This window comes from Apodemus sylvaticus, chromosome 20 (assembly GCF_947179515.1).
Source record: "Apodemus sylvaticus chromosome 20, mApoSyl1.1, whole genome shotgun sequence".
Classification (NCBI taxonomy): Eukaryota; Metazoa; Chordata; class Mammalia; order Rodentia; family Muridae; genus Apodemus; species Apodemus sylvaticus.
Window position 1 is genome coordinate 57,409,764 of NC_067491.1, and position 17,530 is coordinate 57,427,293.

General features: G+C 38.1%; 1 protein-coding gene and 1 pseudogene across 1 annotated transcript in view; both read left to right on the forward strand.

Annotated features, from left to right (window-relative positions):
- The window catches only part of LOC127670615 (leucine-rich repeat-containing protein 58-like), a 72,906-nt pseudogene that overhangs the window by 18,055 nt on the left and 37,321 nt on the right, over nt 1-17,530 (forward strand).
- LOC127670904 (vomeronasal type-2 receptor 116-like) overlaps nt 3,321-17,530 on the forward strand; it is a 30,474-nt gene continuing 16,264 nt past the window's right edge. The window contains exons 1-5 of the mRNA XM_052165490.1: nt 3,321-3,535; nt 8,976-9,267; nt 9,628-10,434; nt 12,277-12,504; nt 16,492-16,615. Of these exons, the coding sequence (XP_052021450.1) occupies nt 3,321-3,535; nt 8,976-9,267; nt 9,628-10,434; nt 12,277-12,504; nt 16,492-16,615 (1,666 nt within the window). The remainder of the gene's footprint in view (nt 3,536-8,975; nt 9,268-9,627; nt 10,435-12,276; nt 12,505-16,491; nt 16,616-17,530) is intronic.

Sequence of the window (17,530 nt, forward strand, 5' to 3'; positions counted from 1 at the left end):
CACTCACCCTTCTTAAAATTTTAATGTACAATTACTCCTGTCTAAAGGAAATACAGGGACAAAGAATGGTACAGAGACTGAAGGAGACGCCATCCATAGACTGCCCCACCAGGGAAACCATCCCATATGCAGCCACCAAACCCGTTCACTATTGTTGATGCCAACAAGTACTTGCTGATGGGAGCCTGATATAGCTATCTCCTGAGAGGCTCTGCCAGACCCTTACTGATACATGCGTGGATGCTTGCAGCAAACCATCAGACTGAACATGGCGACTCCAGTGGAGGAGTTAGGGGAAGGTTGAATAAGATGATGAGGTTTGCAACCCCATCGGAATTACAACAATATCAACAAACCAGACCCCCCCTCTCAGACCTCCGATGAATTAAACTACCAACCAAAAAATACACATGGAGGGACCATGGCTCCAGCTCTATTGGTAGCAGAGGATGGGATTATCTGGCAACAATGGGAAGGGAGGAACTTGGTCCTATGAAAGTTTGATGCCCCAGTATAGGAGAATGGTAGGGCGTAGAGGCAGGAATGAGTGGGTGAGTCGGGGAGAATTCTCATAGAAGCAGGGGGAGGGAGGGTGGTATAGGTTTTTTTTCAGTTTACAGAAGTTCTTGCTTACCTGTATCATTCACCTACACGTGGGGATTTAGCCGTTATACATTGTTTTTATTGTTAAGGAATTATTTAATATATTTACATTCCAAATTTTGACCCTTTCCCAAGTTCCCACTCCCAGAGTCTTCAAGCCACATCCCCTCCAGTTTTATTCTAAGAGAGTATTCCCCACACACCCTACCCACAACCACCACCTCACCCTGGCCATCACCCTTCCTTGGGGTCAAGTCACTGCAGACCTTGGCACATCACTCCCACTGACCCCAGACAAGGCCTCTGACATTTAAGCACTAAGGGAGATGGACCAGTTGATGTTCTCCTTGGTTGGTGGCTTAGTCACTGGAAGCTCCCAGGGTTATTCGACACTGTTGGCCTTCATATTGGGATGCAATCAATCCCTGCAGCTTCTTCAATCCTTCCCCTAACTCTTCCATAGGAGGCCCTGATCTCAGTTCATTGGTAGTCTCTAAGTATCTGCATCTGCCTCAGTCAGCTGCTGCTAGAGTCTCTCAGAGGACAGCCATGCTAGGTTTCAATCTGCAAGTACAACATAGAATCAGTAATAGTGTCAGGGTTGGATACGTGCGCATGGGTCTGATCCCAGATTCGGCTGGTTCCTGAATGGCCTTTCCTTCAGTCGTTGCTCCAGGTTTGTCCCTGCATTTCTTTAAGACAGGAACAATTCTGGGTCAATTTTTTGAATGCTGATTGGTGACACATTTCCTCCTCTGAAGGCCCTGTCTAACTACAGGAAGTGGTCTCCTCAGGTTTGGTTGCCCCACTGTTGGTCCTTGTTAGCTATGATCACCCATATTGACACCTATGAGCCTTTCACCTCCCAGGTCTATAGGATTTTATAGAGAAACACCATGATCCCTGCAACCCCCAGCAACTTCACATCTCTATTCCTTCTTCTGACCCTCTGGGCTTCTCTCTTGTCTCTCCCTATACCTGATCCTGCCCCATTTTCCACTCCCCCTCACCTATTAAACAAATAAAAATAAAACCTTGGGTCTAGCACTGGGGTTATTTGAGCATTTAAGTGTTCATACTGCTGTTGCAGAGAACCTGATGAAGAGCCTCTAGAATATACTTAAGTAAACTCAAAGACATCTTAAACTATAGATCAGAGCATCATGATCCTCTGTCTATAAGACATTCCTGAAGTTATGCATGCATGAGCACACATGCACACACATACTTACAAATAAAGTATTATTTACAATTAGCCATAGATTCTTATCATGGAACAAATAAAAATGTATGATTTATGTAGTAACCATGTGTATTCCTGGAAAATGAGACAAATAACTAATAGTTTCTGCTTAGCACACTGCCTCTTTAGAACAGATACATTGTAACTATTCACTACACACATGGTATTGGTGCACTCGTGGTGACAATGGAGTTGACTCTAAAATTCAACAGGTATGTCTTATGTAACAGTCAGAATTAAAGAAAATGTGGAGAGAAAACACAGTAATATGCTCATATTAACAAAACTTCCATTACTATATTACCTGTGTTCCTTTCTTGTATTACAGGTGCAGGAGACAACATAATGTATCAAAATTCATTGAAGAACGTCATTGCCTATACATTCTTTTAGCTATTATGTTATACAACCTTTCTGGCAATCAAACTAACAGGAAAAAGCAAGCACGTCTACTGTACAGAACAATGCATTTATTCTGCCTTAAATTTGTTTTATTGATTGATAATAGTCCCTGCTTATGATACATTTGTTGAGTAACTCCATGAAAGAAACATAGAGACCCCCTCAGCATATGATATGTTCTTTGGAGAAATTGGGGGAATTTCTCTAATACCCTCATGTCAAAAAAAAAAAAGGGAATGAGTGGTTAAGAGGGCAATGAATTATATGTATATATATGTATATATTCAGTGTTCCAGGATGGATTAAGATCAAGTTATTAACCTGATTTCTACCTTGAAATTAAGTTATGCATCTGAAGTAATAACTTCACCTTGGTAGTAGGTTACACAAGAATGTGACACAAATGTGACACAAAAGGTATGCAGGAGTAAACTGGCCAAGCATTGGTATGTAGACATGCATGTATAAAAGATAGAATTGTCTCAGAACCCTAAACACCATAGGAGAGTAAAAAGTGAACTTAAGACCAAAACTATTAAGTTTTGTGGAGCATGGTGCCCCTTTAATTAAGTTCATCAGTTCTTGGTATGGGTCTTTAATGTGTATTTATATTTTTCCAACAATGATTTCCTTTGATGTGATATGTGGGCATTATCTTGAAGGGCTCTTGAATAAATTCTTTCTTTGTAAACATTTTAGGCCATAAACACAGAGGCAGAAAGCAACACTGGGGTGTTTCATTCTTGGAGTAATTATTGTGATTCCTAGTGGAAATGACAGTATGTCCTTTGATGCTGTAACCTGTTTGTCACTGAGTGAGGTGACTCATACGGATAGCCTGAAGGATAAAGTGCCATAGAACTCTCACAGGGTGAATGGAAGTATCCTTGCACATATCTCTGGCTGATTAGAGTGAAATATTCTGTCATCATGTCAGTAACAACAGTGCAAACACACTCACACACACACAGGCACGCACATGCAAACACATATGAGCACAGAATATATATATGTAACACACCATAGGTTGTACCATCCCACGACTTAGATCTTGGCAGAAACATCTCTTAATATGCTCTTCTCTTGGCTTTTTATCTTCTGGTTTTTACAGATGCGAACACTCATCTGGATCATTGCAGCCCCTTCCGGCCTAACAGAATCAGAATACATAATACACCACGATGGTTCTGTGGTCATTGGTGCATTTTTTCCTCTTTTAAGTGACTCTATTTCAAGTTTAACAATAGATTGGAAAACATTACCTTTGGGCACATCTAATGGTTTACGGTAAGTGATTTGTATCAACTCATTTCAAAATATTATTTGTCCTACTTTAAGTGTGGATTTGAACGTTATTCCAAGAATTTCTCCTCATGAGGTTTGCTTCATATACTCCCTTCCAAGATCCTCTGTTTAATTTTCTTTTCTTGGTGACTCCTTATGTCCTCTCAAGTGAGAAGAGAAATATGTCATTACAGAGTTTTGTGTTTCATATTTGGTCATTGCAGTTTGCTCACCTTTCACCATGCTGTCTGTAATTCCTCAGACTGTGAGCACATATCATGCCAGTCATGTCCTACAAGGGATGTTGGCAGTAGCCTGACACAACACTTCAGAGAATCAGGGAGTTTCATTTGTGATTGTATTAGAGCAGGTAATACCTTTGAAATCTGTGACATTGTAATACCTCCTCAGGTTCTAGAGTGATCAGTGTTGCTTGTGTCAGCTGACACAGATTTGAATGCAGTGATGGCAGAACTAGAAATTTAACTCTCTTCACTTTTATTTTCTATCCTTAACATTTTGCAGAGTATTGAAAGCTAATATTTTTTAATTCATATGATTTCAGATTTTTATCCATTACAACCTATTTAATTTATAAATGTCCACTATGCAATACTTGATTTCATGAATTTAGTCATACAGGAATATTCTGAGATTATGTCACTGAAGGCTCTTTCCTAGACAGTCTAATATCTGCAGGAACAGCAGATCTAGACAAAGTTTGCTTCAACTTCCTTGGTAATCCCAGACATAAATAGCAATGTACAATACTTTTTCAAGGAAATAAAGTGTATATTGTAGCATGCTGAAATTTCTATCAGGGTATATATAAACTAAAGAACTGAAATAGAGAAACAAAGTACACACTCAACTCTGAATTCAACCTGGGGAAGGAAAACTGTGCAATGAATGTCCTGCTTCTGGTTAGTTGCTGGAAAATTGCTGAATGTCTAAGTGGATTTTGTCTTAGTAGAAACATTGCTAACACTTTGCTAGCAAATTGGTATGGTGATAAATTGTTAGGTCAAGACAGTGTAGAAGGGAAATGATTCAGAAATAAAACATCATTAGGTGAAGAAGACATCTTTTCATATTTTGAAATAAATTTTAATATTAAAGATGATCAGAGTAATCCAAAAGATCATAACTACCTGAAATATTTGATGTGGCTCTCTAAATGCCCCAGGTATATATCTTTTTTAACTTTTCAAGAACCATGGATGCACTTGATAAATCTTTTACACTGTTGTGCAGTTGCACCACGTCAGGTACCACTTTGCACTGTGCCCCATGTCTGTCCAGACAGTGTAGTGGGAGCAATCTCACTGCAAAAGCACATTTGCAGTAGAACAGCTCATTAAATACTAGCAAGTGGAAAATGACTTGTCAGATGATTTAACAGGATATAAAATAAGACAACAGAATTTGGGAGCTGATTTCTTTTTTCATGTATGATAAATATATTTATATATTAAAGTGTAAATATATTAAATATATTTATATTCACCTTATTTAATGTAATTTAAAAATATCTAGTTTTCTACAAGAAAGGGTATCTGAATATAAAGAATTCATATAAAGTAAATATAGAGTAAGATCTATTAAATTTCATTCATGCTTCTGATTAAATCTTTTATAATAGAGTGATGCGGTGCACAGTCATTTTGAAAAAGGATCTTTCTGATATTCTTCCTTTTCCGTTTCTATGTGCACAAGTGCAAGCTTCAGGGTCACAATGAACACAATGATCATGTGCTTTAGAGTGGCTAGAATTATGAACCTTAACACTGGAGTTTCAATTTACGTGTGTGTAATTGAACTCATTTTCTGATTTTTTATTATTGATCCATTTTGCAATAGTTTAGCAGAAGGCATTTTTTTAATCAAAAAATATTTTGGAATCATAAACAGCAGGCAAGCATGAAAACCTCAAGCTGAAGTGTTTCCCAATAAAATGAAGTCTGCATGTTTGATCTATTTTATATACTGGTGTTTATAAAACTATAACTTTTTTCAGCAAAAATATTGCTAGTGATGCCTTCAGTTACAAGGATATTTGGTGGATATCAAACTGCCCAAAACATTCTAATCATTAAACTGTAGTATTTTTGGTGTAAGGTGATTTAAATTAACAAAATAACATGACAATAGTACTGTGGAAGTGAAAGTACATGGTAATAAACAAAAGAACAAGTTTTTTTTTGTTTTTTTGGAGACAGGGCTTCTCTGTATAGCCCTGGCTGTCCTGCACCTCACTCAGTAGACCAGGCTGGCGTCGAACACAGAAATCTGCCTGCCTCTGCCTCCCAGAGTGCTGGGATTACATGTGTGTGCAACCACCGCCTGGCAAAGAACAAGTTCTTTATACACACATGACACTAATATTTGTTACATTGTGAATATTCTTGCATTGTCCCTTAAGCCCTATTTCTTACTTCCTCTCTCCAAACCTGTACCTCAGAGCTAATCCACTTGTCAGTGAGAACATGCCATGTTCATCTTCCTGGGTCTGGGAAAGCTTGCTCTGGATAAATTTTTCTAGTTCCAAATTCCATGATGCCCTATTAAAGAGTTGTGTACTATGGCAGTATGTAAACTTAACACATTTTTGTCTATTCTTTGGCTGAGGGATATCTAGATTGCTTCTGGTTTCTGGCTGTTATGCAGTAAGTTGCAAAAATCATGGTTGAGCAAATGTCCTTGTGGCACAATGTAGAATATTTTGATGTAAGCTCAGCAGGGGTATGACAGGCTATTGACTTGTTGATGAACAAGGTCTCTGTAAATGTTTGCCATGAATGGAGGAGCAAGCACACCCTTTCCTTGAGGTCCTCACCAGTGTCAACTGTCACTTTTGTTTCTGATCTTAGCCAAGCAGACATGTGTAAGATGAAATCACGGAATCATTTTGATTTACATTTTTCTGTTGAATTTTGAACATTTATTTAAATGTTTCCCAGACACGATTTTTTTTTCTGTTGAAAATTCTGTTTAGATCTGTACTGCATTTTAATTGAAATATTGATTTGTTGTTTTCTAGTCTCTTGAGTACTCTACATATTTTGGATAATAGCTATCTGCAAGAAGTGGAATTGGTGAAAATCTTTCTGCATTCTGAAGACTACTGTTTAGAACAACTGGTCTTTCTTTGGCCTTACTAAACCTTTTCTATTATCATTTTATTAGCCGTGATAATGTACAGTAACTGCATGATTGGTGTTCTGTTCAGAAAGTCTTTCCTCTTCAATGCATGCAACGGTTTGCCCTAATTTCTCTAGGATTAGATTCAGTATTTCTGGTCTAATGTTAATATCTTTGATCTATTTGGAATTTAGGTTTGTGCAAAAAGCTAGATGTGCATCTAATTGCATTCTATAATCATTGGCATCTAGTGAGACCACAACAATTTATGCAAAATACTTTATTTACAATTGTATAATTTTTGGTGCTCTGGGATAGTAACCAGAAGTGAAACTAGATGTTGTTTTTGGGCAGGGAAAATATCCTGTCCACGTTGCAGCTTCAGAGCTTACGTGGGCTTCCATGAGTGTTCATCAGTGAGGAAAAGCAGAAATCACCGAATCACTTGAGGGTAGGCGTTCATATGTTATTCTGATCTTCAGACCTGACTGTCCTTTTAGCAGTGAAGTCCTACTATGTTGACTCCTTTCTTTCTCCTGTATTTTAGAATCATTTAGTGGAGAGCATCTAACTTAGCCAAAACGTCAAGAAATGATAACTTAGATACTTTTTAACAATATCTGTGACTTCACAGTGGAATTTTTCTACTTTTTCATTTTCTTTGAGATAGGATTAATGTATATCCAGGGTTGTCTGGAAGCAAGATATAGACAGACTCATTTGGAATTTACAGATAGGCCTGCTTCTGCATGTTTAATAAGGTTGTATGTAGTAGATTCACGCACCCACCAGTGGTATAGATAATGACAGATGCTTTTCAATATTTTAAGGCATAGGAGTTTTAGGGGGCAGATTACCAGAAAACTTTGAAACTCTCCACTGAAATACCTGCCACTATGCCCTGGATGTGGTCCACTCTACTTCTCTGCTCATCTTCAGGTCCATCCAGAAACCACAGTGTCCTGCTAGCAAGACTCCCAACTTTGATTTCTACTTTGAAGTATCCCTATATCTCCTAGAAGTTTTGCTATTCACTTTCTTCCCAGCTATTGGTAGTCAGATATATCTTACGTCCTAAAGGCAAGTGAGGAAGGATGAATGTTCACAAAATATCAGGCCACTGATGGTCTGTAGAAATAGCAAAACCAAGAACTGACAAATAAGCTAGCGCTTTACTCCCTGAAGGATTAGAATTCAGCAATCCAATAATAGTGACAAAACATCACACAATGTGCCCCAGCATAGAAACTTGCCACCAATCTTGATCCTCTTCCTAGTTTTCTTTCTTTCTTTCTTTTTTTCTTTCTTTCTTTCTTTCTTTCTTTCTTTCTTTTTTCTTTCTTTCTTTCTTTTTTTTTGGTTTTTTGGATTTGATTTTTTTTGAGACAGGGTTTTTCTGTTCCCTGAGACAGAGTTCCCTGGCTGTCCTGGAACTCACCCTGTAGACCAGGCTGGCCTCGAACTCAGAAATCCGCCTTTCTCTGCCTCCCAGAGTGCTGGGATTACAGGCGTGTGCCACCACCACCCAGGTTTCTTAAGGAGATGAGTCTGGGATATTAGAGAAAGTAGACAAAGCCAGAAACCTAATAAGCTTGAATATGTCTGAGACCCTGGTACCCTGGTACCCAGGCACCCACTAGAGATTGTAGGCATCTCCTAACTCACTACAACATTCCTGAATTGGATATTTGCCATATTTTCAACAGAAGGACATAAGACATGTGATCACATACTACAAAACATTGTTTTCCATGCAAATGAGGTACCTAGTGTCTCTGAGGGTTTACACAATATGATTCCCTTTCTAGCGATTCCATCTTGCAAAAGGTATTTAATCTCTGGCCCACACAGAGAACGTTGCATCCATCTATTTTCCAGGGTAAACCAAAAATGAACAGTTTGTTCAAAATCCAAATCTTGCCACAGATAGAGTGAATTCACAAAGTGAGCTCTTTCATAATAGTATATCACATGAATCTGGTGACTTCATGAAAAATAAACTATTTTACATAGTTTGGCATAGTGGACGATAAGAAGAGTGGATAATTTGTGAAGAAATATATTTTATTCTATGATGGAATTATGTTATATTTCCACATCTGGAAGTCAGAGAAAGCAAACTCTCTTGGATATATAATTAACAAGTTTTGCTCTTCAGTATATCATTTGAAATGAAGAATTTGTTGAAGGACTGTGTGTTCTAAGCAAACAGAAGCTTTCAGAATATAAAAGCCATTGCTCTAAAGTTATAGGGATAATAGTTATGAGTTCCCAATATGAATGCTGTGATACGTCTATGCAGGATGAATATACAAAACTACCAACTTGTTTTGGCAATGTTATTTGCCATCAATGAAATCAACTTGAACCCTCATGTTTTACCAAACACGTCTCTGGGACTTGAGATATATAATCTCCCAGATGCTGAAAGGAACATTCTGAAGAGTGTATTCTATTGGCTCACAGGTTTGAGCATATTTATCCCTAATTACAATTGTAGAAAAAAGTGGAAATCTGCTGCTACACTTACTGGAATATCATGGAAATCATCTGGAATCATTGGGACATTGTTGGGTCTTTACAAATTTCCTCAGGTGAGTGCACATGATGTGAGTGGTGGGAAGCCAGTTTTCTTTTCTCAGAATTAGCTGTTTGCAAAATGAAAAGGAGAGATTTTGAATAATTGGCATTAAAGAGCAAATACAAAGACAAGTACGGACACAGTCTGTTATATTTTTACTTTGATGTAGAGTAAGGAGGGTGAACAGTACACAAGGCAATTTAAAACTTTAATAGTTTTCAATAATTTTTCTGGAAACACTCAGGAGATGAGATGTGACATTAAGAACTATTGAGCACAGTATCAACTTTATAACTTAAATCGGGTTTTTAAGACTAAGACTATTTAAATGGCATTTATTGTTCTACTTTTTAAAATACTGATTTCCTTTCAGCTTACTGTTGGGCCTTTTGATCATGCAGAGATTGACACAAATCAGTTTACATCTCTGTACCAGGTAGCCCCCAAAGACACAGCTCTGTTCTGTGGTATTGCCTCTTTGATGCTTCATTTCAGCTGGACCTGGGTGGGACTGCTCATCACAGATGACCACAAAGGTTCTCAGTTTGCATCAGATTTTAGAATGGAGATGGAAAAGAACAAAGCCTGCATAGCTTTTGTGGAAACAGTATCATATGTGGGAGAATCAATATTTCATTCGCTAACCTATGATCAGATGCGTACTCTAGAGTCATCAGCAGATGTGATTGTAATTTATGGACCCATTAATTTACTATTAAGTGTAATAGTAAATATCCATAGAAAGTACACAATGAATAAAATCTGGGTTATGAGTAAAAAATGGATTAGCCCAAGTATTCGTCCATATACAGTGTTACATTTATCCCATGGGGCTCTCACTTTTTCACCCCATCATGGGGAGGTTGTTGGTTTCACAAAATTTATGCAGGAAGCCAATCCTGTTAAGTACCCAGAAGATAATTTTCTTCTTATCTTGTGGATGATTTTTTTCAATTGCTCAACATTGCCTTCTGCACCTAAAATCATTGAAAACTGTCTGCCCAATGCCTCTTTGGGATTGTTGCCAAGGAGTCTTTTCGACATGGTCATGACTGAAGAGTGTTACAATGTGTACAATGCTGTGTATGCAGTGGCCCACAGTCTCCATGAGAAGAATCTCGATCAAATACAAGTTCAACCACAGGGAAATATTGATAGAACTCTGTTATCCCCCTGGCAGGTAATGTGCCTTTCTTTGTATTTTAAATTCACCAACATGACACAGATGCTTTAAAGGCTCTCAAACTAGTAATGCTATATTATTTTTCTATTCAATAACCTATAAGACATAGTGCATATTTCAGTGCTTAGATATCAATATAGTTCAATGTCTATGTATATGATGAGTGGCCTGTAGAAGATTCTGTTCAACAGACTAATTCTTCTTTTTGTAGAAATAGCAGAGATAGCTGGGCATGGTGGCACATGCCTGTAATCCCAGCACTTGGGAGGCAGAAGTAGGCAGATTTCTGAGTTCGAGGCCAGCCTGGTGTACAGAGTGAGTTCCAGGACAGCTAGGACTACACAGAGAAACCCTGTCTTGATAAAGAACCAAAACCCCCAAGCAAACAAAAAAAGAAATAGCAGAGATATTTGTCTTGATAATTTCTCAGTAGAAAAACCAAGATTTTCATTAATGTGCCGATCCCTGAAGAATCTTCACGTCTTAGAGTTGGGAATACCCAGGGGATGCTCCACCATCTCAGAGAAGTTGATGGGGGTTGGGTGGTGAGATGGATTAGTCTAAAAAGAGGAACTGCAATCAGGATGGAACTGAATAATTACATTGAAAAGCATACAAAACCTATAAAAAAGGAAATGTAGATCCAAATTCTAGAGTAGATTTAGAAAGTAGAATGGGAATTGCCAAGAAAAGGTGATTAGAGGGTAAAGGCAATAAAAATGTTGTTTAGAGGATACCCCACTTTAGATAAATAAGAATAATTTGTTGTTTCACAGCATGACATACAGTTAGTTGTGATGGGTAGTCATAGTTGTCAATGTGACTGCATCTGCAATCCAAATCCAAGTGCCAAGCTGCTGGGTCTCCTGGAGTTACCCTGGTTAAGATGTCTTGAGAGTCATGTGTCAGGCGACTTTGGGGCATTAGGCCAGCGGATCTAGGGAAATTTTGCGTGGCTTTGTATTCATAGGAACAATAAGAACTCTTTAAGTCAGTGAAGCATACAGGACAAATGTGTACCTCTGGGTTTCATAGAAGTCAACATACATGTAAATCAAGGCTACCAATTCATGTTAGGCTATGCTTTCTAGTTTGAAAACTGCCATTGTATTCTATGTTGCTAAGTTTATAAAACATTTGATTGTTTGAAATGCATGTTCTCATTCTTGCAAATAAACCAGAACAAAAAGAAAAAAGAAAAAAGAAAAAAATCCAGGTTTTCAAGTTCATTTTACACAAAATATATACAAAATTCCTGTATGCCATTAGAATAAGTATGTATTCTAAATCAGCCCACTCCCGATTATTCACCAAACTCAAATAACCTCATCTTAAGCATTGAGGCTGTGAAAATGTCAGGAAATATAAGGATATACCTAGTTTTTCAAAGAAGTTGAGATCCATTCACTCCATAGTCCTTGAACATTTGGTAGTACTAGGAATAGTTATAAGATAGTTTCTTTAAACCATGGCAAAGTAATAGGCTCTTTTGTAGCATTTGATAGATTCTTGGAATTATATTGTATTCTATTAGATAATAGTGATAGAAATGAAGTAGTTTCAATCTTTTGAAAAGGGATAAAAAGTTGTGACTTGTTTGCTGTATTATCTTACATCATCTGGCTCTTCTTGGCCTGGCATATTCTATGCAAACTGACATTTAAGAAAAAAATTATATTTATTTTCTCCTAAGCTTTCTTTTGTTGTGTTCAATCCCATAGATAATTAATTAAAACAGTGTTAACATCATACATTATTGTCAGGAAATAACTCCTTATTCATAATTAAATTATAAATCCATAACTTGAACTTCATCATAAGATTTCTCATATCTTTTAGCTTCACCCTTTTCTGAAGAATATTCAAGTCAAAAACTCTGTTGGTGACCCTGTGGTTCTGGACTGGAAAAGGAAGACTGATCCAGAGTATGATATTAACAACGTTTGGGACTTTCCATCAGGTCTTTCACTATTGGTGAAAGTGGGTACATTTGTTCCTAGTGCTTCCAAGGGGGAACAGCTGATGATATCTGAATACATGATTAACTGGCCCATAGGATTTACAGAGGTGTGATTCTAAGTAAATCTTATATGCTTCTTGATGTAGTAAATCTTGGTTGTTAATAATTACCCCATCAATACACTCATAACTATTATTATTAAGAGTTTTACTGATCGCTCATTCTTGTGGAAGTGTTTTAAACATTTTAAAATTATCTAATCATTTTGACCTTTAAAGAAAGGTTATCAATTATTACTTTCTGACATCATTGTAACAAAAGAGATATCAGGCTGTTTACATTAACTTCTAGAGTCCAAGGTAAATTTTTTTTTCAAAATAACATAAATTGAACTTCCCTGAGAAGAGGAATCTTAGTATACATAGTATTTCTGAACTTCTTTCATCAAGGAAAACCTGTCGAGTATTATCATAAAACATGGTAGTATGAGGGACCATTAATATGGGAGATATTTCCCTAATTTATTAAAAAATAGGATTAGAAAAAAATTAGTGAAAAAACACCCTTACCAATAATAACCACAAATAATGTAAACTATTTTGGTGTAACTCTAACCAAGGAAATCAAAGACATATATGAAAACAAATTCAAGTCCTTGGAGAAATAAATTGAAGAAGATGTCAGAAGATGGAAACCTCTTTCATCCTCATGGATGAATTTGATTAACCTAGTGAACATTGGAAATTTAGAGTGTTACCTAAATTTTACAAATTTCATAAAGGAATTTACAGATACAGTGTAATTCCTATGAAAATTTTCACACAATTATTTACAGACCTTCAAAGAGCAATTCTCAACTTCATATGGAAAAACAAAAACCAAGGATAGCTAAATGAACCTGAACAATAAAAGAACTTCTGGAGAAATCACCATCCTTGCCCTCAAAATGTAATACTGAGCAATGGTATAAAACCTTTATGGTTTCCTATAAAATGAAAGTAGTTGATCGGTGGAATGAAATCAGTTCCCTGTACTACATTTACGGAGACTTGATTTTTACAGAAGCCAAACCTTACAATGGATAAAAGAAAGCATCTTCAACAAATGATGTCTCTCCTACTGAATATATACTTTTAGAAGAATGCAAATAGAACAATATTTATCACTCTGAAGACAATCAAGACCAAGTGCATCAAAAATCTCAACATAATACCAAGATACACAGAGTCTAATAGAAGAGAAAGTGGGAAATAGCTTTGAACCCATTGGCAGAGAAGACAATTTCCTGGACGGATCATGAAACCATTGATAACTGAACCTGAAACACTTCCATAAGGCAAAAGACATTATCAATAGGACAAAAATGGCAGCTGATAGACTGTGAAAAGATCTTCATTAACATTACATTCAGTAGAAGCCTAATATTCTAAATAATAATAATTCAAGAAATCAGATTCCTTAATTTGAAAAGCTAATAACAAAATTTTTAAAATGTGGTAAAGAACTAAATAGAGAATTCCCAAAAGAGGAGCCTTGAATGTCTTAGAAGCAGTTAAAGAAATGTTCAACAAACATAGTCATCAGGGAAATGGAAGTGAAAGTGACCCTGAGAAATCATCTTACACCAATCAAAATGGCTAAGATAAAAAGAAAAGCTCAAGAGATAGCATATGGTAGTAAGGATATAGAGAAAGGGCAGCACTCCTCTGTTTCTGGTGGGATTGCAAACTTGTACAATCACACAGGAAATCAATCTGGCATTTTCTCAGAAAACTGGAAATAGTACTACGTGAAGATGTATACATACTGCTCCTGGGCATATAACCAAAACTGCTCTACCATATCAGAATGACACTTGCTCTACTATCTTTATAGCATCCTTATCCATAATAGCCAGAAACTGGAAACAACCCAGATAGACCTCAATGGAGATATAGATTCAGAAAATGTGGTTCATTCACATAGTGGTCTACTATTCAACTATTAAAACACTCGGCCATTATAAATTTTAAAGGATAATGGATGGAACTAGAAAATATCCTCCCCAATGAGGTAACCCAGACCCAAAAGGCATGCATAGTATTTGCAAATTCTTGAGAGGACATTAGTCATAAAGTACATATTAGCCCTGATTCAATCCACAGACCCAATGAAGCTAAACAAAGCAGGATACTGAAGCAAGGATACGTGAATCTCTCTTAGAAGTGGTTTGAAACGGTCATAATGGATAGAGTGAGTGAGGACCTGGGTGTGAGAGGGAAGGTGGTAGGGAATGGTGGTCTCAGTATGAGGTGTTGGGAGAGTTAGAAAAATGAAAGGCAATCTGTAGCTGCCATCAGTGGAGGGTTTGGGGGAGTCACAAGGAAGTGTCAGAGACATGGCTTTAGGAAGAATACCAGTAGAAAATTCAGGTGACCATAGCTGAGAAAAATAGCCGTGGAGATGTGTAACATGAAGAGGACAAACAACTCCTATCGCCATGCTGGTCCTGCCTTGGGGGGATAAGGACAACAACACAGACACAAAAATTTTGACCCAAAATTTGTCCTATTTAAAAGAAATGCAAGGATGGAAGAGAGATTGATAGAATGGCCAACCAATAATTGGCCCAATTTGAGATCCATCCTGGGGCAATACTCAGTCCCTGAAACAGTTAATGATATTTTTTATGCTTGCAGAAAAAGACCTAGGACAAATGTCCTCCAAGATGCTTCACCCAACAGTAGACAGACACAGATGAAGAGATCCACAGCCTAACACTGGACAGAGCTAAGGGTCTCTTATGGAAGGATTGAGGCCCAGAATAGTTTAGGAACTGCACAGGAATACCAAGAGTCTAGTAACCTCAACCCTTGGGGGCTCTGACAAAATAATCCACCAATCAAAGGCCGTACATGAGATAGACATAGTCTCACCACCCTCAAAATATGTAGTAGATGTGCAGCTCAAACTCCATGTTGGTTCCAAATAGCTGAAGTGGGGGCTGTCCTTAAGCTATCTGTGGGACTCACTCCACAACTTAGCTACCTTCCTTGGCCAGAGTGGGAGAGTATGAAGCTAATCCTGTAGAGACATGATGTGGCAGAGTGGCAGTAATTCCAGGGGGCCCACACCCTCTCAGCACAGCAGGGCAGGGGGAGGACTGTTAGGGTGTGGACCAGGAGGAGGAAGCATCCTGTATATAAACTGAATACAACAATTAATGAAAAAAATTACCTCACAATGACACATAAAATGGAGTGGTGTCAGGTGGTCCTTAGTTGTTTAAGAATCATGAGTGAGAAACCCACGATTAGCAGGACAGTAAACAGAAATACTGCACGTTCTCCATTTCTAGTAATTTTCCAGTTTCCTGCTTTAACTCCTGTCCTTATTTCCATTGATGAGAAACATGTCTGTCCTCAGTTTGCTTTTGGTATGCTGTTTGATCACAATAGAAACCACAACTAAGACAACTAGAAAGACAGTCACAGTCAGTTTTCAGGGGGCCTTTGCTTTTAAGCCTTTTGCAGACACACAACAAACTGAGAGGATGTCCTTTAAATTTTAAGTCTCATTTTGGAAAAATGGGGGCAACAAAACCAATGCGAGGAAAGTAGGATTCTCTTCAGAACATCACAGTTGGAGAGTGAAGTTCATCATGGCAGGGAATCAGGACAGCAGTGATTTGAGGAAACTGGGCAGATTCTGTCCACATTCAGGAGGAGGAAAGCGATGGCTGTTGCTGGCCAAACTTCATTTCCACTTTTCATTCAATAGCCAAGTGGTGTAAAACAGCAAGTTTGTACAATTTTAAATATAATTTTTTAAAAAGATTTATTTATTTATTTATTTATTCATTTATTTATCATATGTGAGTACACTGTAGCTGTTTTCAGACACACCAGATCACCTTACAGATGGTTGCAAGCCACCATGTGGTTGCTGGGATTTGATCTCAGGACCTCCTGAAGAGCAGTTGGTGCTCTTAACCATTGAGCTATCTCTCCAGCCCTAAATATAAATTTTAATCAATATACATTCTATTATAAAATATATACTTGGGCATTGATTGAGAGCTAAGCACTTTGTATCTTGTATTAAATATTTTTCAGATTCCTCGGTCTGTCTGCAGTGAGACCTGCAGCCCTGGATTCAGGAAAGTTGTCCTGGAGGGAAGGCCTACCTGTTGCTTTGACTGCAGTCCTTGCCCAGACAATGAGATTTCCAATGAGACAGGTGAAGGACAAGTCGATCAGAGGGTTTTACATCTTCTCTACGGCGCACTGACAAAACTAAGTAATGGAAAAAAATTAGACAAGAGAACTACGTGGCAATTACATTACTTCAGATTCGTAAATAAATCTTTAAGTCTATGCTCTTTCTTTAAATTTTTTATTGTTTGTTTTGTTTACATTTCAAATATTGTCTCCCTTCCTATTTTGCCCTCAGCAAACACCCAATCCCATCCCTCCTGCTTCTATGATGATGCCACCCCCACCCACACAACACCTTCCTACTTCAGAGCCCTAGCATTCTCCACCACTGGGTCATCCACCCTCCACAGGACTAAAGGGCTCCCTTCCCACTGATGCCAGATAAGGTAATCTTCTGGTGCATATGCAGCTGTACCCATGGTTCTCTCCATGTGTTCTGTTTGGTTGATACTGTTCTTCCTATGGAGTTGCAACCCCTTCAGCTCCTGCAGGCCTTCGTCTAACTCCTCCATTGGGATTCTTGTGCTCAGTCCAATGATTGGCTGTGAGCATCCCCATCTGTATTTCTCAGGCTCTGTCAGCAGACACCTGTATCTGGCTCCTCTGAGCAAGCACTTTTATTTTTATTAGTTATATTCATTATTTACATTTCAAATGTCGTCCCCATTCCTGATTTCCTCCCGAAAATCCCCTAACTCATCCCCCCTCCCCCTGCTCACCATTCCACGAACTCTCACTTCCCTGTCTTGGGGTTCCCCTATACTGGGGCATCTAGCTTTCTCAGGACCAAGGGCCTCTCCTCCCTTTGATGTCCAACAAGGCCCTCCTCTGCTTCTTATGTATCTGGAGCCATGGTTCCCTCCATGTGTACTCTATGGTTGACGGTTTAGTCCCTGGGAGCTCTGGGGGAGCTGGGTGGTTCATATTGTTGTTCTTC